The sequence below is a fragment of the Mustela nivalis genome, assembly GCF_964662115.1.
Source record: "Mustela nivalis genome assembly, chromosome: 15".
Taxonomy (NCBI): Eukaryota; Metazoa; Chordata; class Mammalia; order Carnivora; family Mustelidae; genus Mustela; species Mustela nivalis.
Genome location: NC_139034.1, coordinates 13,458,087 through 13,485,886, shown reverse-complemented (window position 1 = coordinate 13,485,886; position 27,800 = coordinate 13,458,087). Strand labels below are relative to the sequence as shown.

Sequence of the window (27,800 nt, the reverse complement as noted above, 5' to 3'; positions counted from 1 at the left end):
TATTTTTAATAAATAATTATTTTATGTTTTATTTTTTATTATGATGAATTTAAGGGACATTCAAAAGGCAAATAGTATAAGAAACTCCCATGTACCCATCACCTAGCTTCAATAATGATCAACTCACAGCCCATCTTATTTCATTCTTATCTCCTTAATATTCTGAAGGAAATGCAAAGCATCATATCAGTTCATCTCTAAATGTTTTAGAGTGCATCTTTAAAAGATATGGACACCTGGGGGTGCCTAGCTGGGTCAGTAGGTAGGGCATGTGACACTTGATCTTAGTCTTAGGAGTTTGAGCCCCACATCGGGCATAGAGACTACTTAAAAAAAAATAGCAAACAATAATAATAAAAAAAAGATATGGACACTTTTACCAGTATTACATATAAAAAATAATACTTCTAAAAAAATAATACTTCTGCAGAGCAAACTCAACTATATGGAAGAAATATCCAAACTCTATGAAGAACTCCTTCAACAGATCCATAGAGTATATTGACATCAGGGGAGGGAAAAGAAAGAAGGAAGCAAATGTGTTGGAAAATCATAATCTAACAATGAAAAAACAGTAATAAGCATAAATGACAGGAAGAGAAGAAGAGAGATGATAGTTGTATTGAATTCATTTATGTTTATTCCTTTAGTGAGTCACTCTCTGTTTACTGAGCCCCTGACAAACACAAGACTCTGTGCTGTGTATTACAGCATACATAAAACCATTAAATCAAAGTTAAGATGGAAAGAGGAAATACGGGGCGCCTGGGTGGCTCAGCTGGTTAAGCATCTGCCTTCAGCTCAGGTCATGACCCCAGGGTCCTGGGATCGAGCCCCACATCAGGATCTCTGCTTGGCAGGGAGCATGCTTCCCCCTCTCCCTCTGCCTGTCTCTCTGCCTACTTATGATCTCTCTCTGTCAAATAAATAAATAAAATCTTAAAAAAAAAAGAAAAAGGAAAGAGGAAATATTTGAAAAAGAAGTATGGACTTCTTTACATACTTCCCTGGACATTTATTTAGCTAAGCGTGTCGCAGAATTGTAGGACAGAACACAGTGAAAAGACTGGGATAAAGTAGGCTTTCTTGGATGATGAAGCATCTCAGAGGTTACTCGAGAGCTGTGATATCTGTACCGGCCAGTGCTCAGGGACAGAGTCTTCAGTTGAAGGGCTTAACAGCTAACATTTGCAAGGAACTAATTTAAGGAATTTTTACAAATTTTAAGTAGTTAACACATTAAATTTTTAAAAAATGTATGTTTATTTGACAGAGAGATGGAGAGAGATCACAAGTAGGCAGAAATTTTGATTTTGATTTAACAGGCAGACCTATTTTTTTTTTAATTTTATTTATTTATTTGAGAGAGAGACAGTGAAAGAGAACATGAGCAAGGAGGTCAGAGGGAGAAGCAGACTCCCCATGGAGCTGGAAGCCCCATGTGGGACTCGATCCCGGGACTCCAGGATCATGACCTGAGCTGAAGGCATTCGTCCAACCAACTGAGCCACCCAGGCGCCCCAGGCAGACCTATTAATTTATTTTTAAAGTATATCTATTTTTTCTTCCAAATGTAACACAGCATTGTGAAAAATATAAACCATCAAAAATAAAAATTATTAGGAGTGAAATCCCCCAAAATCACTATTAAAGTTCTACTAAATTTGTCTAGATTCTTTTTTCTACTTGCAAACATTTGTAAAACGCTGAACTTCTTTGACAAAAAAGAATTTCTTCTTTAGAACCTAGCTGATAATAGCTAACATTTACCAATAGAAATTAAGTCATTTGCCTAGGACCACACATCTGGTAAATGGTGTATCAATAATTCAAACCCAGGGGTGGGTGCCTGGATGGCTCAGCTGGTAGAGCATGTTGATCTTGGAGACTGTGAGTTCAAGCCCCACGCTGGGATTAGAGTTTACTTAAGGGGACAAAAAGAAGAATTCAAATTCAGACAGTCCAACTTTAGGGTACATACTACAAAAAGCAGTGTTCTTGGACAGAACTATAATTTGATCTGCATATGAATTTTAATTTTGTTAAAAGATTTTATTTATTTATTTGACAGAGAGAAAGATCACAAGTAGGCAGAGAGGCAGACAGAGAAAGAGGGGGAAGCAGGCTCCCTGCTGAGCAGAGAGCCCGATGCGAGGCTCAATCCCAGGACCCTGAGATTATGACCTGAGCCGAAGGCAGTGGCTTAACCCACTGAGCCACCCAGGCGCCCCTGAATTTTAATTTTTTTGTAGTCATATTAAAAGGAAGTAAAAAAAAAAAAAGTTGGAACTGATGTTAATATATTTATTTAGCCTAATATACCTTAATTATTATCATTTTAACATGTAAATAATATGAAAACCATTATTTGTTTCACATTAAATTTTACATGCATTTTGCATTGTCAGCATATCTGAGTTTGGCATAGCCACATTTCTTTAAAAATTTATCTATTAGATGGGGCGCCTAGGTGGCTCAGTGGGTTAAAGCCTCTGCCTTCAGCTCAGGTCATGATCCCAGGGTCGTGGGATCCGGCTCCTCATCAGGCTGTCTGCTCAGCAAGCAGCCTGCTTCCCCACCACCTCTCTGCCTGCCTCTCTGCCAACTTGTGATCTCTGTCAAATAAATAAATAAAATCTTTAAAAAAAATTATCTATTAGAGAGAGAGAAAATGCAAGGGGGGGAGGGGGGATCAGAAGGAGAGAATCTTCAAGCAGACCTCCTCCTAAGCAGGAAGCCCCACCCAACCCTCCTGGGAGTGGGGGCCAATCTCACAGCCCATGAGATCATGTCTCCAGCTGAAACCAAGTCCCATGTTTACCCCACTGAACCACCCAGGTGCCCCACAGCATAGCCACATTTCAAGTGCTGAGTAGCCACGTGTGGTTGATGACTATTCCATGAACAATGCAGAGCCAGGCAGTTTCATCTGTTCCTTCAGTAGGTGTTTCCTGCAGGCCCATTATGAGCCGAGCACCATGTTAGGTGCTGGGGAATCAGTCATGAGTGAGACCCAGAGCTTACTGGAAAACCAATAGAGCAAATGAATCCACGCTACATACCAGAATATGTGAGATTATGGGCACTGCTATAAAAAAAGGAGAGAGAAAGAGACAGATGTGGAGAATTACTAGAGATATTACTTGAGATAAGGTGTCCAGGAAAGAGATTTTTGCAAAGATGACATTGGAATCGAGAGCTGGGTGGGGGAAAGCAACAGTAATACCACCACCAAGAAGCTAATTCTTTTGGAGAGTTTATTATATTCCAGGTGCCGCTCCAAGTGTTTTCCATACAGGAGCTCATTTCATCTTCCCAAACCCCAAGAAACTGGGTCTATTATTATCCCCATTTTCCAGATGAGGAGACCAAAACAGAAGATGTTAAGTAAGCTGCCCAAGTTTACACAGTAACAGTGAAGGAGCCCCTGGGGCAGACCTCAGGAAGAAGTGCTCAGGCAGAGGGATGAGAGTGTATAAGTCTCAGGGGACTGTGGCAGGCCACGTAATGCACCCCCCTCCACTGGCACCGTTTCTGGGTCCTGATCCATGGCACCTGTGAATGTTGCAAAAGGGGACTTTGCAGATGTGATTAACTTAAGGATCTTGAAGTGGGGAGATTATCCTGGGTTATCAGGGTGGGCCCAGCGTCATCATTACGGTTCTCAGAAGAGGCATGCAGAGGGAGATTTGGTGACAGATTGTGATGACTAAGAAGAGAGAGGTTTAGTGACTGAAGAAAGGGCCAGGAGCCAAGGAATGCAGGTGTCCTCTAGAAGCCTGGAGCAAGGAAACAGCCTCTCTCCTGCAGCCTTGAGCAGGAGTGCTGACACCATGATTTTAGATTTCTGACCTTCAGGGCTGTAAGAGAATAAATCAGTGTCATTTCAAGCCACTGAGTTTGTGGGGATTTTTTAATTTAATTTAAAAAAATTTTAAATTTAATGAATCAACATATAGTGTATTATTTGTTTCAGAGGTACAGGTCTGTGGTTCATCAGTCTTATATAATACCCAGTGCTCATTATAACACATACCCTCCCCAATATCCATCACCCAGTTATCCTCACCCAGTTATCACCCAATATCCTCCACCCCTCTCCCCTCCAGCAACCTTCAGTTTGTTTGGTTTGTCTCCCTCTCTGGTTTTGCCTTGTTTCATTATTAACTCCCTTCCCCGATGACTGATCCTCTGCCTTGTTTCTTAAGTTCCATATATCAGTGAGATCATATGATAGTTGTCTTTCTCTGATTGACTTATTTCGCTTAGCATAATATGCTCTAGTTCCATCCACATCATTGCAAATGGCAAGATTTCATTTTTGATGGCTGTGTAATATTCCATTTTATATCTATCTATCTATCCATCTATCTATATATCACATCTTCTTTATCTACATCTGTCAATGGACATCTGGGCTCTTTTCATAGTTTGGCTATTGTGGACACTGGGGTGCATGTACCCCTTTGGATCACAACATTTATATATATATATATATTTTTTTTTTTTTAAGATTTTATTTATTTATTTGACAGACAGAGATCGTAAGTAGGCAGAGAGGCAGGCAGAGAGAGAGAGGAGGAAGCAGGCTCCCTGCTGAGCAGAGAGCCCGATGCGGGGCTCGATCCCAGGACCCTGGGATCATGACCTGAGCCGAAGGCAGCGGCTTAACCACTGAGCCACCTAGGCGCCCCCACAACATTTATATTTTTAGGATAAATACCCAATAGTACAATTGCTGGGTGGTAGGGAAGCTCTATTTTCAACTTTTTGAGGAACTTCCATACTGTTTTACAGAGTGGTTGCATCAGCTTGCATTCCCACCATCAGTGTAGGAGGGTTCCCCTTTCTCCACATCCTCCCCAACATCTCACATTTCCTGACTTGTTAATTTTAGCCATTCTGACTGGGGTGAGGTGGTATCTTGCTGTGGTTTTGATTTGTATCTCCCTGGTGCCAAGTGATGTTGAGCACTTTTTCATGTGTCTATTGGCCATCTGCATGTCTTCTTTGCAGAAATATCTGTTCATGTCTTCTGCCCCTTTCTTGGTTGGATTATTTGTACTTTGGGTATTGAGTTTGATAAGTTCTTTATCGATTTTTGGGTGCTAGACCTTTATCTGATATGCCATTTTCTTCAAATATCTTCACCCATTCTGTCAGTTGTCTTTTGGTGAGTTTGTGGTAATTTGATGGCAGCAATCAAAAAGAAATGTAGGAACGTCACATGTGCCCTTTCTCTGTGCTCTTTTGGACTCTAGGTCTTTGCTTTAGCTGTTCTCTTGGCACAGAATCCCTCTTTCTGGTCCCTCTCCTCTGCTAGCCCATTTCCAACTCTGCTAAAAATTTTCTGACTCTGCAGGCTTGGTTTCTCCTTCTTCTGTGTTCCTTGAGCACTTTGCATAACTCTCTGCTGTATCACTTATGACATTTTATTATAATGCAGCCTTCTACTTGTCTGATTCTTGATTTTGACAATGGACTTCTTGAGGGTAAGGATCCTCTGTTTTGCCTCTTTCTGTCCCCAGTAATTAGCAAAGGGCCTGGTAAATAGTCAGCAGTTCATCCAAGTTTGTGGAATGAAAACAAAACAGAAGACCACAGTAAGGAATCAGGTCATCTAAAGTTCCCTTCAGGGGTGCCTGGGTGGCTTAGTGGGTTGAAGCCTCTGCCTTCGGCTTGGGTCATGATCCCAGGGTCCTGGGATCGAGCCCTGCATTGGGCTCTCTGCTCAGCGGGGAGCCTGCTTCCTCCCCTCTCTCTCTGCCTGCCTCTCTGCCTGCTTGTGATCTCTGTCTGTCAAATAAATAAATAAAATCTTAAAAAAAAAATAAAGTTCCCTTCACCAAAGCAACTCTCTCTCCAAGCAACTTTTACCTTGTCTTCTCTGGCCCACTTCTGACTGCCACAGAAGCGTAGAGCCCTATCTCACCACCACCACACTCTCACACCCTAGGAAGACTTCCCATTCCCTTCCAGTCAGTTTGACCTTGAACTGCTCCATCTGATGGTGTCCTAAATCAGACCATCTTCCCAAGTATGATGCAGTTTGAGCCCACATCAGTATTTCTGGTCGTTGAGGCTCTATGGGTCAGCCAGTGATTAATGAGGTGAAGAAAGGTTTACCGAATTTTAAGAGCAGACCTACTTGTAAACAGCTATACTTGTTACATTGCCTGTAGGAAAAGTGACAACAATTTAGTCAATGTTTTTAATTTTTTAAAAAGTATTTAAATTTCCTCAGATTTTTTAAAAGAAATTTATTTATTTATTTGACAGAGATAAAGAGTACAAGTAGGCAGAGCAGCAGGCAGAGGGAGAAGGAGAAGTAGGTTCTTTGCTGAGCAGGGAGCCTAATGTGGGGCTTCATTCCAGAACCCTGGGATCCTGACCTGAGCTGAAGGCAGCCGCTTAAGTGACTGAGCCACCCAGGCACTCCTTCAATGTCCTTTTAAATCATCCCATTTTTCCCCCCAAAATAAAGTAAGATTCAGATAAGAAAAAAAAATTAAACCATCATCTGCTGTTCCTCTATTTATAATCATTGAAAATGTTTTAAGAGCTTTTTACTAATTTTAAAGTTAGTATATTCCTATTGTCAAAGATATAAACAGTGCAGAAGAACATAAAGTAAAATGTAAAAATACCCAGTTCCATTCCCCAGAATTAACTACTATTAATACTTGGATGCGTTTCTATCTAAACTTTAGAAAAACAAAAGAAAATAAAACTGTAAAGCAACTCTTTTTTTTTTTTTTGAGATTTTATTTATTTATTTGACAGAGAGAGAGAGATCACAAGTAGGCAGAGAGACAGGCAGAAAGAGAGGGAGAAGTAGGCTCCCGGCTGAGCAGAGAGCCTGATTCTAGGCTGGATCCCAGGACCCTGGGATCATGACCTGAGCCGAAGGCAGAGGCTTAACTCACTGAGCCACCCAGGCGCCTCTGTAAAGCAACTCTTTAAAAGAAAAAATAAAACCGAAGATCTCAACAATACTAATGAAGACAAATAACAAAATTCTACAAAACTGACTCAGGTCAATTAATTTAAAAAAATCCTAGTCTTGGGGCACCTGGGTGGCTCAGTCGTAAGCATCTGTCTTCAGCTCAGGTCATGATCTGGGTCCTGGGATCAAGCCCCATCTCAGGCTCCCTGCTCAGCAAGAAGCCTGTCTCTCCCTCTTCTACTATGTGTGTGTGTGTGTGTGTGTGTGTGTGTGTGTGTATGTGTCTCTCACATAAATGAATAAGATCTTTAAAACAAAACAAAGTCCTAGTCTTATTTTTATGAACGGTTAACCCATTCCTGTAGGGAATGGTCTTTGTGGCCCTCTCTCCACACCAACCTTCTTGGCTATTCAGTATACAGTGGACAAGGATAGTGGGATGGACGGGGCCTCTCACATTACTTTATCAGCATTGTTTGGTGACCTGCATAACAGCCGCATCTTGTAAGTGGTGAAAATAAGACAACTGAAAATGACGTCTGAACTCGCCTTTACAAGCCGATGGCTGAACTGAGCAAAGCAGCCTAGAGTCTTAAACATGTTTCTAGTCTCTGCTCCACTTCTCATCCTTGAGGACTTGACAGCTGTGTGGCACCATAGGTGATAGCTTAGATAAATAAATACAACGTGTGAAGTGATTTTATTTAACCTCCAAGGTTAAATAAAGTTCAAGGTGGAGCCCTAGAGTTTACCTGTCAATATGGCCTTAGTTGTGACTGTTTTCAAGAATATGGACTTTGTGGGGTGCCTGGGTGGCTCAGTGGGTTAAGAATATGGACTTTGTGGTTGATTTATTTCCTTTAAACATGCCTTATGTATACTTTCCAGAATCAGCTACAAGGTTGGCCTTGAAAAAGCAGCCTCTTTAAGTCTGGGTGAACATGGGTGTATTTGTACAGCAGGTTGAAAAGATTAACATCTGAAACGGATTCTGTTTTTGCCCATTTACTTTCAGTGACAATGCAGAAGACACAGACTTTGCAAACAATAGTGAGAATCTTACAAAATTCACACTCTTGCCAAAACTTAGCTCTACTCTTGGGCTCCGCCTTTCAAAAATATTTTTTTTACCATCTCTTCACCTTTGCCTTCCCAGCATCTAGCAAAGGAAGAGGTCCACAAGAGACCCATCACTGAAGGCTAGCCTGGCCCGGATTCCACATGGGTGGGACTACACAGAGATATAGAGACAGAGAAGCATGGTTCCCTGGGGGCCATCTTAGAAACTAGCTACCATAGAGGGACACTCTGGGAAGGTCCAATGGTTGGTAAGCTAACAGACTTGATAGAGGACCCAGGGCATTGTCCAGAGCCTAGTATGGTTTATATTGTTAATATTATATTATATTACTTATATAATAAATCATTATAATTATTTATCATCAGTAAATCTTTTTTTTCCCCAATAAATCTTAATGTAAGGAAGAAAGGAAGACAAAGATAAAGGCAGGCAAATACAGGAAGGTTAAGTTGGTGGGTCCTTCTAGCCAGAGACAAAAGAGCATTGTTTAAAAGCTGTACAGTGGTTTCAGAATGTGCGCATATGCACCAGTGGGCTCAGAGCGTGAAGGGGCCTGTGAGTCCAGGCTGGGGAGTTTAGCCTCAACCCTTCAACTATGAAAGCTACTGAAAAAAACAAAAACAAAAACAAAACACTTTAGGTTAAGGAGAAGAGAGGTGTGGAGATGGTCTGGGGAAGCTGCTACTCGAGACGGTGAGATCAGTTAGGTAACTGCTGTGCATCTAGGGAAAAAGGAAGAAAATGTTCTGGGAAAACTGTCATGGGGGAGGCAGAGGAGGAAACAGATCTGAGATAGTCTCGGAAGGGAGAATGGCAGACCAAGTATTCTGTGATTTGTTGTGTGACTTAGAGGATTTGAACACATATATTTGAGGACATTTATCTTAATATGCTGCATTTCCTTCCATGTATTGTTTATTAAACTAACACATTATATGAATATATATGATTTCAAAGTGAACACACCATAAGATATAGTACATTCCTGGGGTGACTGGGTGGCTCAGTGGGTTAAGCCTCTGCCTTTGGCTCAGGTCATAATCTCAGGGTCCTGTGATAGAGCCCTGCATCAGGTGCTCTGCTCAGCAGGGGGCCGGCTTCACGCCCCCTCCCTGCCTCTGCCTATTTGTGATCTGTTTCTCTTTGTCAAATAAATAAATAAAATCTTAAAAAAAAAAAAAAGAAATAGTACATTCCTAAAGCTTCTTTTTTTAAAGGTTTTATTTACTTATTAGAGACAGAGAAAGAGAGAGCATGAGCAACATGGGGAGGTGCAGAGGGAGAGGAAGAAGCAGATTCCCTGATGCAGGGCTCGATCCCAGGACCCTAGGATCATGACCTTAGCCTAAGGCAGAGGCCCAAATGACTGAACCATCCAAAGATTCTGATGTAAAACAAAATGTGAACTTTGTGTAACATTATGTTTTAAATCAAGGTACAGATTTTCCCTTATATCATTTCCCCTGCCTTTTTTTTTTCTTTTATAGGCTGCATGCCCAGTGTGGAGCCCAACATGGAACTTGAACCCTGAAATCAAGACCTGAGCTGAGATTAAGAGTAAGATGCCTAATTGACTGAGCCCCCCCCCCAGATACCCTTCATTCCTTGATAACATGTCTCATGGTGAAAAAAGACACCTTGTCTTTCTTCATAGGGATTCGATCTTACCCAACCAGCATAAAAACATAATATTAAGAACAATTTAATTTCCAAGTCCAATCTTTAAATGGATAAGCTAAGTAGTCAGCTATTTCTGCATGGATAAACTGAGTGTTTTGTCTTGGCTGGTCTTGGCTGTCTTGACCCCAGTCTACATGGGGTTTCCAAGGAACCAAGAAGGCATGCTCAAAGAAGTTTAGAAGCTGAATGAGAAAGAGAAATCTAATCTGTCCCCTTTCATGATCCATCCTTACCCACAAAGCACACTGAATTGCCTCCTGGTCCAAGATCTGATCGGGAGACAGAGACAACACAAGTTACCCCCCAGGGAGAAGAATCAGACATGAGAAACTATGAGTGAAAAAAAACCATGAAGGTCCCAGCAACGCTGTTAGGGCTGGGACAATGAAACAAAGAGGTTGTAAATATGAAAACTTAGAAACTTGAAGGGGATGCCTCCTAGAGCTGAGATCTCTGAGGAGGGACTGCTGGCCAAAGGCTATGATGTCTTTGGGAGATTGTTGATATCATTGTGGAGGTGCTGATTCCGGAAAATTCCAAACTGGAATCAGCTGTTGCTAATGGACAAAACTGGCACTGTCAGAAGAAGCAGGTCCTGCCTCCCACTGAAGTGAAGAAGCAGAAACAAGTCCTCCTTCCTGCCTTGTGCCATTAAACCTCCCTCTAGTGCCTCCTACTGGTTGACAGAACCAAACCCACAGCCAGTTGCCAAAGGAGAAATGCAGTTTTTTGGTGTCTGGGCTCAGCCCCAACATCCCAAGGGAGAGTTTAAAAAGGTGAGTTTGAGGGGTGCTTGGGTGGCTCAGTGGGTTAAAGCCTCTGCTTTTGGTTCAGGTCATGATCCCAGGGGCTTGAGATTGAGTCCCGCATCGGGCTCTCTGCTGGGCGGGGAGCCTGCTTCTTCCCTCTCTCTCTGCCTGTCTCTCTGCCTACTTGTGATCTCTGTCAAATAAATAAATAAAATCTTTTAAAAAAATAAAATAAAAAGGTGAGTTTGAGACCAAGAAATAAGAGCTTAATGATTGTATTTGGATTTAAAGTGTTTGACATGAGTTCTCCCCTCACTTTTTTTTTTTTTCCGTTTTCTTTCAACTTTATTTAAGTAATCTCTACATCCACCGGGGACTTGAACTCATGACCCTGAGATCAAGAGTCACATGCTCATGCACTCTTCCAACTGAGCCATGCAGGTGCCCTGCTCCCTTTCTTTCTCATTTCCAGTCCAACTTTCTCCTTCCAAAGAGGATTTCAGTTGGTTTCCAACAAAGGCACACACTAAATAGGACATTTAAAGACAAAAGGTTAAAATAGATAAAATAAAGATCAAGCACCACTCAGCACTGTTTTCAAAACTTTGTATGACAACCAAGGTGAAATATATTTTGTATAATGACTTATTAGACACTTATGCACATGACTGAAAAAAGTTTCATGAAGCAGTGCTCGCTAAGTATAATGTACTATTTCTATTTTATTTAGTTTTTTAGAAATCTGATAACCCAGTGAATTGGCTTTATCAATGACTAAGAGGTTGCGAGCTGTTGTTGGAAAACCACTGACACAGAGGAAGGGGAGATCCAGTGTTTTATAATTACATATGACATCCAGGGCCCATTTCATATCAAAAAGTACTTTTCACACACTTAACTCTTATAGCAATCCTGTGACGTGGGTATTTCCCCCAATTTCCTTTTTTTTTTTTTTTTTAAGATTTTATTTATTTGATAGAGACACAGCAAGAGAGGGAACACAAGCAGGGGGAGTCAGAGAGAGAGAAGCAGGCTTCCTGCTTAGCAGTGTGCCCGATGAGGGGCTCAATCCCAGGACCCTAGGATCATGACCTGAGCCAAAGGCAGATGCTTAACAACTGAGCCACCCAGACGCCCTTATAGTGACAATTTTTATATAGACTCTTGGTAATAGTGGTAGAACCTTCTACCCTTCCTTCTTTAATTCTCTTCCCTCCCATTTTTTTTCTTTTTAGATTTTATTTATTTATTTGAGAGAGAGAGAGAGAGCATGAGCAGAGGGGAAGGGCAAAGGGAGAAGCAGACTCCCCACTGAGTGGGGAGCCCAATGTGGGGCTTGATCCTGAGACTTTGGATCATGACCTGAGCTGAAGTCAGAGGCCTAACTGACTGAACCACCCAGACGCCCCTCCTGTCCCATTTTTAATTAAACAAATGGCCATCCAGAATAAAGACTACATTTTCCAGCCTGCTGTGTAGGTACCTGTTCTCAGTAACTGAGTCTTGTTAGTCAAGTGTCAGCAAGAATGTTGTGACTTCTTTGAAGTGTCATTAAAGTAAAGGGAACCCTATGCATTTTCTATTGCTGTAATAACAAACCAGCACACATTTAACAGCTTAAAACAAAACAGATTTACTATCTTTCTGTTTCTGAAGGTCAAAAGCCCTCTTTGCCTCATTGTGTGTCTCTACTCCAGGGTTCATATGGTCAAAATCAAGTTGCTGGCTAAATGGGCTCTGCTAGGAAGACTCTGGGAGCAATTCAGGCTTCTGGCAGAATGCAGGCCCTAGGGGTGTAGGACTGAGGTCCCATTTTCTTGCCGCCTCTCTCCAGTCCTTGTACCTGGGTCCCTAAATCCTAGAGCCAGCAATGGAACATCAAATCCTCCCACACCTGGAATCTCTCTGACTCTCCCTTCTGCTGCATCTTTCAGATTGTACCTAGATAGAGTTCTCTGCTTTTAAGGTCTCCTGTGATCAGATTGGGCCTACCAGATAACCTGGGATGGTCTCCCTATTTTAAGGTCTTTAACTTAATATTTACTCACAGCAAAATTATCATACGTAATTATCACTAGACATAGAGTTCTGTGTATTCTATAATGCACACAAGAATCTTGAATGCATGCTGATGAGATAACATATTTAAGATAACATATTTAAGATAACATGTTCTATGTCTAGGGAAAGACTCCAAGCAGTTGAATCTGAAGTTGAAGTATAAAATATTACTTGAGGTTTGAGGTATCTATCTTTTCAACAGCCATGGCATCTCATTTCTGGAGAAAAATAATTTTTATAAGAAAAAGAATAAAATTTAATTCTGCCCATTCTATCTCATGATATATAAATATAAGTTATTTTAATATGGGAGCCTGGCATTGACTGGTTATCAGTAGGTAGCCCAAAAGAACCATTTCAGCCAGCCACTTTCACTCTTAAAACAATTATTGGTAGTAAAACTTGACCTCCCATTCCTACCCGGAGTCACCTGCAGGTCATTTCCCACTGCTCAAGCTGTCCACATGTAGCAATTTCCTGAAGGTGACCAGCTAAGAGGCTATGTATCACACCTAGTTAGTTCCTTTGCAGGAAGACCTTCCGGCTTCCTGTTGCCCTGCCTCAGTTTCCCATTATATTGATTACCCCCAGATGTAGCTTGCCAGAATGAGTTTGAGTAAAATTTGATTCAGTGTCAACACAGAATTTCCCTCTTCTGAAACTTCTTACTACTTATATTTTTGGGAGGGTTTCTAGATGTTACTGTTGGAGTATGAAAGGCCTCAGTTGTGAGATTTTTGTTAGAAAGAAAAAGTTTAATTCTTTATGCACTCATACCACACTTTAGCAATCAGTCAGACTCCATCAAAGTTCCAAGCTGTGTACAGACAGCTTTTCCTGCCTTTAGACATTGTGTCAGCACAAGGAACTAAGACTGTTACCAGTTTTCTTTTCTTTTTTAAAGATTTTATTTATTTATTTGACAGAGATCACAAGTAGGCAGAGAGGCAGGCAGAGAGAGAGGAAGGGAAGCAGGCTCCCTGCTGAACAGAGAGCCTGATGTGAGGCTCGATTCCAGGACCCTGAGATCATGACCTGAGCCAAAGGCAGAGGCTTTAACCCACTGAGCCACCCAGGTGCCCCCTCAGTGGACAGTTTTCAATAGCAGCGATGTCATCAGACACTTGGGAGATAGCTGTGCTGGGCAGGAAAAAAATGAGTATATAGGAGTGTGTCTCTGGTCCTCAGATACACATTGACCAGTGTCACCATTGAAACCCACTTAAGATGCACCCTAAACATAGTCTCACAAACATACATAGGCATAAACCAAACAGGCAAAGATAAGGAGACTCACTCTAAGACACACACCACACGTACATAGACCCAAAGATCTAGGGAGAAAGAAAAGAGGAGAGAGAGAATGAGGGAATGGATATATAAGAAAGGGTAGATTTCATCAACTTGAAAAGGCAGTGCAATGCTTCAATTTCATTGGAACTTACATGCATTCAACTGAATTCGTTGAAGAGGAGATCTCGGGAGGGTGACAGCGCCAGACCAAGGTGGCCAAAATTAATTTGGGAAAACAAAACAGCCCTTGTGGTTCAAAAGGAGAAATCTGGGAATCCCGAGTGAATTCCTATTTATCCAGGTAAGTTCACACATCGTCAATTCAATCTCCATGACCGCAGAGACCATCAGGAGAAGTGATCCGATTTTTTAAAACTGTGAGCGTTTCCAGAGCGAGCTCTTGTAGGACTTCCAGAGGTGCGCAGCACAGAGTAAGAGCCCAATAAATGTTGCTGGATGCATCCGGGCACCAGTCCCGGATTGAAAGGTCCAAGCGAGTTACCGGTATTAAATCTGCGAAGAACTATAGGCAGATCCTGAAAATCCCAACTTTCAGGCATTATTATTGCACGGTATGAATTTAGCTTTTAAAGTGAGAACTTCTTCATGTAACTGTTAGCAAACTGATAGGAAGAACCATATTTCAGAAGAAAAAGAGATTTTTGTTTGCTGTGCCCTATACCTGGCACCGTGTGATCACGGCGCTATTCACAAGAAGTCCGGTAGCTCAGGCTCCCGCCTGCACCGCGGGGTGCGTTCCTGTGTTCTCCACCCAGGCTCCCACTCTCTCGGTGGCTTGGAGTGTGTGTGGTGAGGAGCTTTGTGCCGAATTTTCCGAATCCCCGACCGGCACTTCAGGCGAGCTGGGGGACCATGCCGCAGTAGGCGCGCGCGCGGGGAGCGCTCTTCTCCGCTCCACCAGCGCCCAGCGGCGCTCCACCCACGCTGGGTCGTAGATTCCCGAGGTGCGGGGCATGGCAGGGCTTGTGGCTCGCCCTTGGATGATCATCCAGGTTGGAGGTGCAGGCGGACGCTCGTGGGATTGCTTGTCTGCGCGGAGAACAGAGGCCCCGCGGTCCTGTGGTCTTGTCGCCCGACCCGCGCGAGGAAACTGCGTGCGGAGTTCCCGTAGCTCATCTTCTCCGCCGAGAACAATTTTCCCGAGAGCTTTCGAAGGCTACCGGTGTCTGTTCCTTCCCGGAGAGAAGCATGCCCAGCCGCAAGAGCAGAGGAAGGCTGACCGCGCTACAGGAGAGTCAGGTACCAATGAGGAGTTCTGGGACCTGGAGATCCCTTGATTGGCAGAAAGAGGCCTTTCTAAAAGGCCCCGCTGGCTGTTTTGTTTTATTTATAGGCTCCTGGGAGATCTCAACTTTACCGGCCCCCTCTCTCCGGAGACTAGGCTTGTGCGTGGGTTTGGGCTTGGGGCTCCAAGTGCCCCCGCCACTCTGGCCCACGGTTCGTCTGCATTTGGCCGACGGTGGCCACGCAGAGTTGGAGATTCGCCGTGAGCCCTACGTGGGTCGCCCTGTGGGGCCTGACCTACCCCAGAGAGGCCAAAAGAGTTGGTGATAAAGTCTTCCGCCCCGTCTCCGCTGCTCCGGTGAAGTACCCAGTGGCTCTCTCGACCCGGGAGCTCATCCTTCGTTCTTCCTCTTTTTCAGGCTCATCTGGCCGGCTGGGCTGGGCTGCGCTCTGTGCTGTCTCCTTGGGCCTCCGTGGAAGGCTGGCCTTTACTGGCAATATCAGCTCACCTCGCCAGGCTCCGTAATAAACACTTCAAAGACATCATCCCAAATTATCCCATTTTGAGCCCGTATTATGGAAGAGGAAACAGATCAGTAAGTGATTAGCTCAAGAATACCCTAAATTTCCTGAATTGCAAGCCGTGGGCGCAGGGACTTGAAAGCTGGAGCCCTTCTCGGTGGGAGGCTCCGCTCTGGCAGCAGGTCTCGGAATCGCAGCTAAGCCGCGGAACTGCGCTCTCGGCGAAGCTTAGAGATCCGGAACCCGGTACTGAGCAGCTGGAGACCACACGCCCGACCCGGAGTCAGCACCTGCGCGGACACCTACGCCCTCGGCCCCCCAACCCCGCCCCAGGGGGCTCACACTTCTCTTTGGGTTGGCGAACTCTTCAGTCCGCGCGCAGAGGCCACCGCGCAGCCGGGGCAGGGCGCGAGATTGGGATGCGAGCCTCAGAGAGGGAGGCTGGTTTGTTCTGGAGCCCTGGCACCGTCCTTGGCCTCCGAAGAAGAGTCTCCGCGCCTCCACCAATTGGGTGGCTGCGCTTCCGCCAGCCCTCCCCACCGAGCATCCGCTTCCCTGTGTAAAAGGAGGACAGTTTCACTAACCTAGGGAAGGTTGCTGTGGGAAATCACAAGAGTTTATTTATGAGGAAGTCAAAAAACTGGGAAGTGTTAAGGCTCACTTGTATGAACAAATCACATTAACAGCGACCGCGTGGGGATTTGTCAAAGGAGAGGGGCTTTAGAGCTGGCAGGAGACCCAGCGGAATCTCTGCAGCAGCCACTCCTGGCTTGGTTCCGAAAGGAATGATGGTCCTAAAACAATGTGGAAGGATGACTATTTCTAGATAGGGAATTAAACACTTTACAAGCAGGGCACCTGGGAGGCTCAGTCACTAAGCGTCTGCCTTTGGCTCAGGTCAGGGTCCCAGGGTCCCTGCTTTTCCCTCTCCCACTCCCTCTGCTTGTGTTCCCTGTCTTGCTGTGTCTCTCGGTCAAATAAATAAACAAAATCTTAAAAAAAGAAACAAACCAAGACTTTACATGGGTTCTTCGGTTTCAATCTCACAACTCTGTGATGTAGTATTTACTTCCACTTTGCAGATAGGGAAATTGAGGCACAGGAATTTGAATAATTTTTATCAAGGTGAAACACCAGTTGGTGTTTGAGGGATACAGGTGTGAAGGCAGATTTGCTTGACTCCAGAGCCCAGTGGTAAAGCTGCAGGGCAAGGTTGTCGTCTCCCCAGTGAGGTTATCTCATTGATGAGAAAGTCCCCCTTTCTGGTTGATGGGGCTTCCTTTACTTGGGTGGGGCATTAGGACTCAGTTTCTTTTTTTCAAAAAACAAAACCAGCAAAACAAAAGCAAAACCAACGACAAAACAAGAACAAGCCCTGCCATCTCTTTGCAAAGACAGTAACAGTGACCACTGGGAGTAAGGCAATGGCCCGCAAGGGTGGGAGCGCTCAAGTGGTGCCTTTCTGTGCACAGCAGAGGGAGGAGCAGGGGGCCCCAGAGATCAGAAGCCAACTAAGTCGGGACATCTTCGCTCCTAATACAAAATACTGCTGGCCTCGGGCCTCCCGGGGTGGAGACTCTTCCGAAGCAAATTGCCCCCTCTTCCCTGGTTAATACCAAGCAAATAAATGCTGCTTTAATTAAAAAAAAAAAAAAAAAAGAAAAGAAAAAGAAGAAGAAGAAAGAAAGAAATGGAATCATTGCATGGCAAGAAAATCTGATACAAAGCGAGGGAAATCAGTTTGCATTTCTTTTCCATGTCATCCACATTTATTAATTGTTTTCCACAAACACCAGCTGAACACAAGGCCCGGACCCTGAAACAAACAACTGAGGTGGAAACTACAGACCTAGTTACAACTTTAAATAAAAATAACCAGCTTTCAAACTCTCCAACCACATACATGTTCACCATTTCTAAAGGTGTAGGAATCATACCGTTTCTGTGAGTAGTTCCCAAGGTGGGTCAGGCCATGCTGCTTGCCTTTCATACAGCCTGTCCTGTCCTGAGACTAGCAACTAAATCCACATCCTAAAAAGAAAGCTCCAAATAGCTTCAGTTTAGTGATGGCTGCGTGTGTGTGGGGGGTATCTTTCCCCCCCAAATCCCTTGCTCTAGACTCATCTCCTAAGTGCCCTCTGGATTTACAGGGACTCTGACAAGGCCTTTATATTCCAGCTCTGCTGTTGCCCCAGCCACCCTCGCAAGATGTTCTCTTCTTTGGAGGAAAGAGATGCAGACAGAAGGAGGTGAGCTGGTGAAGTATGAGGCTACACTAAAAAGAATTTTAAAAAAGGAAAAGGAAGACAAAGGGAGGAGGAAGTGGAGGAGGAATTACTCTATTTCATGGCCATCAATTTCACTAGGTCTTTGAAACCTTAGAAGTCTCCTTTCAATTATTTCTAAGCTTTAAGGCGGAAGTCTGAGTAAAATTGGCTCTGTTTCAGGACAGATTAAGGCCCTCCATCTAGCTCGCCTGCAGTGTGTTGGGGAGCATTCCAGCTTGTAGTTTCTGTGGTCTTTTGAAGAGCTGGCTTCTCTAAAGAGGTCCATGGTTCTGGAGTGCTAGGACATGCACAGCAGCAGCAGATGTCGCCAGTCCAACAATATCACCGGAAGAGGCCCCAGATATTACAGAAAACCTTTCTTCTCCTTCCAGAAGGTCTGCCAGTGTCTCCCCAAGGTGCCCCAATTGGCACAGGCGCCTGAGAACTCGAGTTCTCCCCTTCCGTGCGGGTTGGCCAAGGCAGTTCCTGGCTCCTTGAACAGCCAGGGGGCCAGGGCTGGTTGTCCACACCCAGGGTCCGACCACTGCTCCCCCTCTTTCCCAGTGGTTGAAGCCGCCTGGCCAGGAGGAGCCACCATCTCTCATCGGGGTTCCTGAGGTCGCAGGGGCGCGACACTGGAGGGCTGTGGTGATGTGCTAAGGCAAGGTGGCAGGCGTCCTTCTCGGGTGGGGGTGGCGGCAGGGACAGCGGGTGGCACAGCACCACCCGGGGGCAGCGACGGCGGCAGCGCCAGCAGCTCCTCACCGGAGGTCACTGCACAGTCCTGCTCCGGGTCAGCATCCGTGCCACCCCCAGCCACTGGCCCGCAGCTGCGCTTCTTGTCCTCCTCCTTTTTCCATTTCATGCGGCGGTTTTGGAACCAGATCTTGATGTGTCTCTCGGTCAAGTTCAGCATGACGGCCAGCTCCACCCTGCGGGGCCTCGAGATGTATTTATTGAATAGGAACTCCTTCTCCAGCTCCAGCAGCTGTGCACGCGTGTAGGCAGTACGTGTCCGTTTGTTTTCTTCTGGCTCTGCAACATAGGCTCCGCCTGTGGGCAACAGGGCACGTGAGTGTGCTCCCTGGACCCCTGGCCCCTCCTGCCCCAACCCCAAAGCCCAACACTTCAGCCCCAATCCTGGTGCTCCCAGGTACTCCTACCACCCAGGGCAACCTCCTATCCCAGAGCTCAGCCTGGGCTCCTGCAGCCCTTCTCTAGTAAAGGTTGCCTATTTTTTCTTTCCTTTCCTTTCTATTTTGTTTTTTTTTTCTCTTTTCTTAAGATTTTATTTATTTATTTGACAGAGGGAGAGCACAATTACTAAGGCTCCATTTGAGGACCTTGGGATCATGACCTAAGCTGAAGGCAGACATTTAACCATCTGAGCCACCCAGGGGCCCAAGGTCGCCTTTTCTTGGAGGTCAAAGCTGTGAGTGCCCTCAGGCTCTCTGTGAGCAAGTCCTGAGCTCTGTCAACCAGTGACTTTTCAGTGGGTTCTCCTGGCCAGTGTTTGGGTTGATGGTGATTTAAATGCACACACAATAGATATCTAAACCTACTGGATTGTACAAAGGCAACAAATGCATTTAATGTAAGAATTTTAAAACCACAGTTTTCTAATGATGACCCACAGTAAGAATATACTTCAGATCACTACCTAGTTCACACACTGACATAGAACTGACACAAAAAAAATTCAGGACATACGCAACTGATAAATTATTGAACACTAAAAAAAATTTCTGGACATAAAACCAACCTTTACTACATATTATACTATCTAATAGTAAATTATTGTTTACTATTATTATTATATATATAAATAGTCCATAGTAATATATATAGTACATAGTATATAGCAAATATATACAAATATATTAATAGTAAACTACTGTAAACAGTAGTTTACTATTAGTAAACAGTATTACTATTTACTAATAGTAAACAGTAGTTTACTATTAATATTTAGATATTTGCTATATACTATGTACTATATATTCACTATTTACTATTAATATATCTTAATAATAGTACATAATAGTTTACTATTAATATATTTTTAATAGGGGCTCCTGGGTGGCTCAGTGGGTTAAAGCCTCTGCCTTCGGCTCAGGTCATGATCCCAGGGTCCTGCCCAGCATAAGGGTCTCTTCTCAGCAGGGAGCCTGCTTCCCTTCCTCTCTCTCTGCCTGCCTCTCTGCCTACTTCTGATCTCTGTCAAATAAATAAATAAAATATTAAAAAATATATTTTAATATGTTATTAATATATATTTATACATTAAAATTTATGTATTTAGTATAAACTATTATTTACTATTAATAGATGTATTAATAGTAAATAGTAAATATATATAGTAAATACTAAATATATTAAAATATTTTTATAAACTATTTTTACTATTTTGTTTTCTAAAAAAGATCTTGGCCCATGTAACTGATTTCATGATCAACTTATAAGTGCAACCCTCATTGTGAAAAACCTTGAGCTAATAAGAACGCTGAGCTTATGACATATATTGTCACATCTAACTATGTGTTTTCTCTCTCTATATAGTCATAATCATCCCCGACTCAAGAGCTCATAAATTCTCTATAATTCTCTATAATTGTTTTCATCTCCGCTGGATCTCTGCCCTGGAGAAGAATGAAAACGATTCCGCGCCCTGAGGAGTAACCCTGTCAGCCCTGAAGTCTGCGTCCTGAGCTCCAAACGCTGAAAAGGCGAGTGGGGAGTCTCAGGGGTCGGGTTCCCACTGGCAACCGAGAGCTCTATGGAGGACAGGACAGTGATAGTCAAAGGCTCAGGCATTCCAGCTCCAAACCCGGGTGGCAAGGAAGAAACCACTGGCCCGGTAAATTACCCAAATTACCGCTGCACACCTGCTGTTTGCCGCTGTGCTCCAGACTTTGAGCTTTTTTGCTTTTTCTGCTTGGTACCGACTGCACCCTGCGGTTGAGTTAAGTTCCAATATTCTAAGAAGATGCCTAAGTCTGCTTGTCTTAGGACAGAGTCTGGGATATTTCTCTTGTGACTGTTAGGAAGATTTAGGGAATTGAAAAGCTAGTACAGGTGTGTTTGGGTGGGAGGGTTTCCCTCTCAGACCAAAAGGAGGTTCCCAGAACCCAAGGCTGAGGCTTGGGTCAGAGTCAGCAGAGGAGTCCTGAGGAGCATCTCCAAAGGCTTACACTTCTAAGATTTTCTGGGCACCGGAGAGAAGCAAGGGAGCCTTATAGGAAAGTTAAAAAGGCCCTCCGAGATTCTTAAATTCAATCCACAATCTCTAGGGGCTCTGGCCCTCTTCTGCTGGGGTCATGGAGGTGCTGTGAGCCACTGGGACAGGGTCCACTACCTCAGGAGACCTCTGCTCAGGACAAGTTGGCAGGGGATGGAGGCTGTTGGTGGTGGTTTGGAGAAGATGTCAAGAGTTCCCACGTCTGCGCCCTTCCCGTAAGGCGCAGGTTGAGGCTGGTTTAGGAACAAGCCCGCTAGCGAGGCTTATGCGGTTCATTTTTTAGGTCGACGTTTTCAAAAGTTCCTATAGTTTTGTTGTTAGTATTCATATCTTTACTACAAATGGAAGCCCTTTGATCACGTTACTCTCCTCAGGGGTTTGAGACCCCACTAGGAGTGGGCAGGCACGTTCATGACGCTTGAAGCTCTGCTTGTTCCAGAGTTTTCCGGGAGGACCTCTAGGCCGCAGGAGCACCCTACAGGCAGCGTCCAGGAAAGGGGGTTGGCCCATTCCCTCTGGGCTGCACTTGTAGCGGTTTAGAGGGTTCCAGCAAAGGCCTCTCCCTTGACTCTGCAACCTGAGGTCAGCTTTTCGAGGTTCCCCCTATCCCGGGGCAAGGCCGCCAATTTTCCATCGGATTTTACAGTCTGGCTCCGTAGGTGTGCCCGAGCCCAAGCTCCACCAGAGCAGGGTAGGGTGGGGAAGTTATCCGGCTTCAGAATGTTTCAGGTGGGGCCTCCCTAGGAGGGCCTGGAATGCCGGAAATGCGCGTCCCCAGCCCCCACCCTGGGTGGAAGGACCTGGTCCTCCCGCCTCCCAAGAATCCCGCATTTCCCAAGACTCCCCAGCCTCCGGCGGCCGTCGTGCGCGCGCGGCGTAAGTACGCAGAGGCGCCGGGCGCGTCTGGCGCCCCTCTCCCGCTGGGCTGCGCCCTACGTGGAGACGACTGCCGCCGAATTTGGCCCCGTCCAGACTCCAGACCCGGGCCCGCCCGCTCCTCACACCCGGCCTTTGCGAGAAAGTGAACTAGGGGGAGAGGCGAGCCCCGGGGACCCTGGGCGAGCTCGGACCCCACAAGGCTCGCCGGGCTGCACCGGGCGGTGCAGAGACGGGACTCTGGGGTGGGGGTGGGGCGCGCCCCCTCCTGAGCCTCTTTCTCCTACCCCCGACTACTGGAAGGAAGAGAAAAGTCAGCTACGCGCCATGTAGGTGTGACCACAAGTGGCCGCGGCACGGAAGCGATAACATTGTGTAGCGGTCAGAACCCACGGCCAGCTCGCGGCGGGGAAGGGGCCTGGGGGTCGCTCCCCGCCTCAGCCTCCGGGCTCCCGGGACGACCTTCGGTGACACGCCCGGCGCCTAGGGCCACGGGGATCCAGGGCTCACGCCTCTTCGAACCGGCTGTGCAAGGAGGGCATCTCCTTCCTCAAACTTACTTGCTGGGAAGCAGCGGGGGCGCGGCGGGGGAGACCCCTTGGAACGTTTCCGTGTGTTCAGAAGTGAATAGCAGCGCAGACGCCTATCACAGCGGCTCGTCTCCCAGGCTAAGCAGCCAGGTCTCGGTTTTGCGGTGAGTAACCCCCCACACCCGCCCCCGCCCCTCCGGCCTCCCAACCCCCGGCTGCCGAACGCCTTTGCAAACTTGGCTGCAGTTTGTCTTCCCTGCCTTTCTGCATCCGCGGGGTGCCTCCGAGTCTGCCTGCACTCCTGTAATGAAGCTACCCAGGGCCAGAGGGGGCCCCGGACTCTAAAAGCGCGCCCAGGCCCGGGTTGGAAGCATCCCAGAGCCCTGCTCGGCTTCTCTGACGCTCATTCCGCGGAGTCCTGGCCATTCCCCCAGGGGAGGAGGATCCAGAGGGTCTGAGGCCGGGAGCTCTGCCAGGCTTTAGCTTTCTGCGGGTGCGCAGCTGTTGAAGTTCAGTGTACAGGGAAAGAAGGGTTTAAGTTCCCGGGGGGGGGGGGGAGCTGAGTGGAAAGGACGCTCCAAATGAGACCAGAAAGGCACTTCTGTAGGATGGCCCAGTTGGCTCCCTATGTAGTTTAGTCTGATCCAGGGTGCTCCATAGGGGCTGGGAACACGAACGGGTGGAGGCTCCTGGGGAGGTTTGGAGGTAGGGGCAGCCCGTTGGAGAGCGGGTATGGACAAAGGGGGTGGTGAGCCAGGCTTACCTGCCCACTGGCCTTTCCACGCGTGAGCCTTGGTGGACTTCATCCACGGGAAAGGCAGCTGGACGCGGCTGGGCTCCTCCAGGGCCCCCGGCTCAGCTCCATCCGGGAAGGGTCCGGCAGGCTGGTGGGGGAGCGTGAGCTGAGCTGGGAGGTGGTGGAGGTGCGCCACTGCGGAGTCGTCGGCGAGGGGAGGCACCTCGTATGGGGAGATGTCGGGGGGGCTGCCCTGCTCCAGAGCGCCCAGGGTCCCCGGGAACGGGGGCGGCGGCGGCGGGGGCTGGCGGCCCATGTACAGGCACGCAGGGGGACTGGCGCTGAACTCTGGCGCGGGGCCCCGCTGGAACGCGCATGGGTCCTTGTAAAGCTGCGTAGCTGCGTAGTACTGCTCCTCGCTGTTCATGGCTGCCTCCGGGTCTTGGACTCCAGCAGTAGGGAGCTGGAGCCGGGGAGTTGAAGCTGCGCAGCTCTCCCACTCTCGGCGTCACCCTTGCTCGCTTTGACAGCTCCGCTCTGCTCGGCGAGGGAACCCGCCACCGGCGGGGACTGTCGGGCCGGCCGCCGCGCCATAGGCTCCGCTGTGCCCCACGTGGCTGAGCCTGGGGCCATTATTGGCCTGGCCGACTGCCTTAAGAAGCAAGGCCCAAGTACCCAAGAGCACCTGCATTTGTTTCAATTTTCTGTCTTAGCTGAGTTTACCGCACGCACCTGTATGCGCAGCTGCAGGGCTGCGTAAAGTGGAACACCCATGAAAATATGAAGATTTACATTCAGTTATGGAAATGTATTCTCATCATACTTAGATCTATTTTCCTTTTTCGATAATGTACATAATACATTAGCTTATTAATATAATTTATAAATATGTTTATGCCGAGGTTGTGTATTTATATTTCTCTTTAACTGTTAGGGAATACGGTCAAAAAAGTTTACAGACCCGACCTCTATAGGTCCGAAGCAGCTGGTTTTATTTTATTTATGAAATTTGTACACAATCACAGTGATGTCAGTGAGGTAACTACATAAAGATTCAGGATGTTGCATTTTTTAAAAATCTGTGGCTGTGCTGGGGGGGGGGCTTCTGGAGTGTAAACTGTAATTTCAGAATCGTTCACAGTGGCTTTTTAATTTTTTTTAATCTGAAGGACATTTTAATTTTGATTATGGGAAATTGGGGTTCATTTGGTCAACTCCGTGCAGTTTCCTAATGTGGCGGCTGTGGTGCGGGGAGAAGTAGCGTCACCTCTTGTGGCTGGGAGGAGGGGACGGGTTGGCATGGGGTTTCCAGATCCGTAATGGCTTTCCAGTGATCCTGATACCCAGCAGGGATCGGTCAGCCGGAGAACCCGTATGCCAGCGTCGTACTGAAATAAGGCAGGTCCGAGAGAGGAGGGAAGTATTTAGAAAAGAATTAAAAACGCCGCGTTTTCCTGACAGCGTCAATCTGGGGTTTCCACTGGTTCGGTAACTTCTGGGTGTTCTGGGGTCCTCATTTAAATAGGACGATTAAATAGGACCAGACGATTCAGACAGACTATCTCTGGGTCGCAGTGGCACCCAAGCCCTGGCCTGGGCATGACCAACACAGCCGACCCGTTTGCCCAGGGTGTTCTGAGTAGCCTTGGACCAGGTCCTGCCAAAAAGGACCACATTCCTCAAACCAACATGGAGGGTTTTAGGAAAACTGGACACATTTGCAGAAAAGCCTTAGCAAGAGGGATGTGAACCACCAGGAATCATTAAGGGGAAATCACCGCAATCTGGCTTTGCCAAACCATAGACTACATCTAGCCCTTCACGAGGAAGATTTTCATATATTTTTTCCTTGTGGAAATATGGGTTTTAAATGCATACGGTTTGAGTGCTCTACTCTGAAATACTCTTTTTTATTAAAAAACAAAAGCCAGTTGGGAATTTGGACTTCTCTGCAGATTCCTCGCCTTGTGCGACGCAGGTGCGGTCTCAGCATTTGCGATTCGAAGAGTGCTAAGCACCCAGTGGCCCGCGCCTGGGCGGCGACGCGCGCAGTCCCGGCCGTTTTGGTGCCCGCGCTTGCGACTGAGGGAAGCCGGTTAGGTGTGGGGAGTTCTGGCAATTTCTTCAGGGAAAAGGGCCACCTGCGGCCCTAAGGGCCGGGGAGAAAAAGGCGGTGGGACGCGCGCACTTAATCTCTGAGCGTCCGCGTCAATGAATCCATTGTTGGCGGCGGCCGTGGAGGACCAGACGCTATCGCCGGGCCGCGAGTGACCGCATCGATCAGCAGGCAGGGCCGGAGGGGGGTTGCCCGGCCGCAGCGTGTTGACCCTCGGAGATAATCTGCCAAGTCGCCGCGGGTTGACTTGGCGACGCGGTTATGAGCGGGCGGCGAGCTCCGCTTGGGACAAAGATCGGCCTCCTTCCTCCCGCGTACTCTTCTCTTCTTCCCCTCCCCCCTCGGCAACTCCGGACTCAGTCCGCAGACTGCCCCCCTCCTCCCTCGCTCCCCGCCTCCCCGCCACCCCCGACGCACAGTGTTTATTTTGCACTTCTCGTCTAATTGCACATTTCTGTAAATTGGTCTCCATTTCGATGCTTCATTTGCTCGCATTTAATATTTTTGCTCGGCCTTGCAGAAAGAAAAGAGGCGCTCAGCAGAAAGCAAATCCGCCTACCGCGCTCTCTGGTAAAACAAAACAAAACAAAAAAAACCCGGAGCCCGGGGCTGAACAAAAACGGGGGGGGGGAGGGGCGGGGGTGCAGAAGGTGTTCTGTGGAGGTGCGTTCTCGCTTTCGCAAATAGCGTTGTCTGCTGCTCACTACCTAAGCAAGTGACCCAGGAAACGAGTCAAACAGCCATTGATTATGGTGGGACAAAGCCAGCAGGGTTTTTGGATTGGCTAATTATAACGTATAGCCATAGAAAACGCACCCCGCACAGCCTTCCATTGAGCAAGAGCGTGTATTGTATTTCTGCTGTGGATATAGCTCGTGGTATCATAAAATCGCCAAATCCATTACAGGTGAAATGCGTTTCCGCTCCGAATCCCCGCTGACGCCTGCACCCCTCTCGCCTCCCACAGGCCCAGGAGCGATACTGAGCCATTAGGCGAGCGCCTTCCCGAGCCATTTAACAGCAGCTCTTATGGATAAATAAACAAAAAAGGCTGTAAACCAATTAAAGTGTGGACAGTGAAAAAGTCGTTTATTAGCAGGACGTCCTGATAGCCCTCGCAGATACTGGAGGTCCTTGCTTGCCCTCTTCCCTCTTTCCCTTCTGGAGACACAGTTTGCGCCCCCGGAGAACACAGGTTACCTTGTTCTTGGTCGGTAGCTGAGTCTTCCAAGCATGCCAAGGGCTGAATTACTTGGTGGTAAGAATTTTTAAGCCACTGTATTCCACCCCAAGGGGGGAAAATAATAGATGAACCTCACTTAACTCCAAAGATATGTTTATAGTGACTTTGTGTGGAATTTAATGTATTAGACTATATTTGTTTTTATAATTAACTTTCTGTTAAAAATAAAAGTTACACTATATCCTGAGTGGGAACGCTAAAGCAAACAATGTGCTGTATGGAATGAGAATACTCTTCCGTAGTTAACATTGAATTTTTGTACACGAGTCTTTTTTTTTTTTTTTTTAAGATTTTACTTATTTATTTGACAGAAATCACAGGCAGGCAAAGGGGGGGGGGGTTGGGAAGCAGGCTCCCACTGAGCAGAGAGCCTGACTCAGGGCTCAATCCCAAGACTCTGAGATCATGACCTGTGCCAAAGGCAGAGGCTTAACCCACTGAGCCACTGGGCACCCTGAGCCTTTCCTTCAATGGGCACTTATGCTGTTTTTTATTCCCCCAGGGTTAATCCTTCTTCCCTACTTTGCCTCCAGGATTTCCTTAGTCTGGTACCTAGGTCTAAGAGGGCCAAGGGTAACGTTCAGAAAAAAACTCCAGGAGTGCCTGGGTGGCTTATGGGTTCAAGACTCTATCATGACTCTGGTCATAATCCCAGGGTTCTGGGATGGAGCCCTGTGCCTGGCTCTCTGGTTATCAGGGAGCCTGCTTCCTTCCCTGTCTCTCTACCTACTTGTGATCTTGCCGTACTGCTCAGTGCTTTCTCACAGGAGTAGGGCTGGCAGACACCAGCTCTTTCCACCCGTTTTTGTTTACTCCTGAGGCCCTTAGTTTAGTTTACAGCTGAAAGAAAAAGTGTGAAAGGAGGTTGGCATTCCAAAGTGTCTAAGGCCCCCTGCTTGCTCTTCTCCTGGCATCCCCACGGCTGCCCTCGCAGTTCCCATCCCTTTGGCTGGCTTTTCAAGGTTCCCATCTCTGCCCTATCATCCAAATGTGCATTCTCCCCAAAACCCGCAGTCCTGGCCATTCTTTTCTCTTCTTCATCCTGGATACCAGCTTCTTGCTTTCACTGAAATTCCTCCCACTCCCTCTTTTTCCCCCCTCTACCCCCCCCCCCATCACTGACTGTTTCCTATGACTAACCCTTTGTTCTCCTGGGAAACTCTCCTTACTTCCAGGAACCCAAAGGACACTTGACTCACCTTTCCTGGCCATTCCAG

At 46.7% G+C, this 27,800-nt stretch overlaps 1 protein-coding gene and 1 long non-coding RNA gene across 2 annotated transcripts in view; one reads left to right on the top strand and one right to left on the bottom strand.

The window, feature by feature from the left end:
- Positions 1-16,566: 16,566 nt before the first annotated feature.
- PDX1 (pancreatic and duodenal homeobox 1) lies at positions 16,567-23,833 on the bottom strand. The gene is made up of 2 exons (XM_082700744.1): positions 23,252-23,833; positions 16,567-18,897 (listed from the first exon to the last, which is right to left on the bottom strand). Exons 1-2 carry the CDS (start codon positions 23,649-23,651, stop codon positions 18,446-18,448), a joined length of 852 nt encoding a protein of 283 aa, XP_082556870.1. The 5' UTR covers positions 23,652-23,833; the 3' UTR covers positions 16,567-18,445.
- Positions 20,308-27,800, top strand: part of LOC309848787 — a 230,280-nt gene continuing 222,787 nt past the window's right edge. The window contains exon 1 of the long non-coding RNA XR_014303284.1: positions 20,308-22,652. This is a non-coding gene — a long non-coding RNA (uncharacterized lncRNA). The remainder of the gene's footprint in view (positions 22,653-27,800) is intronic.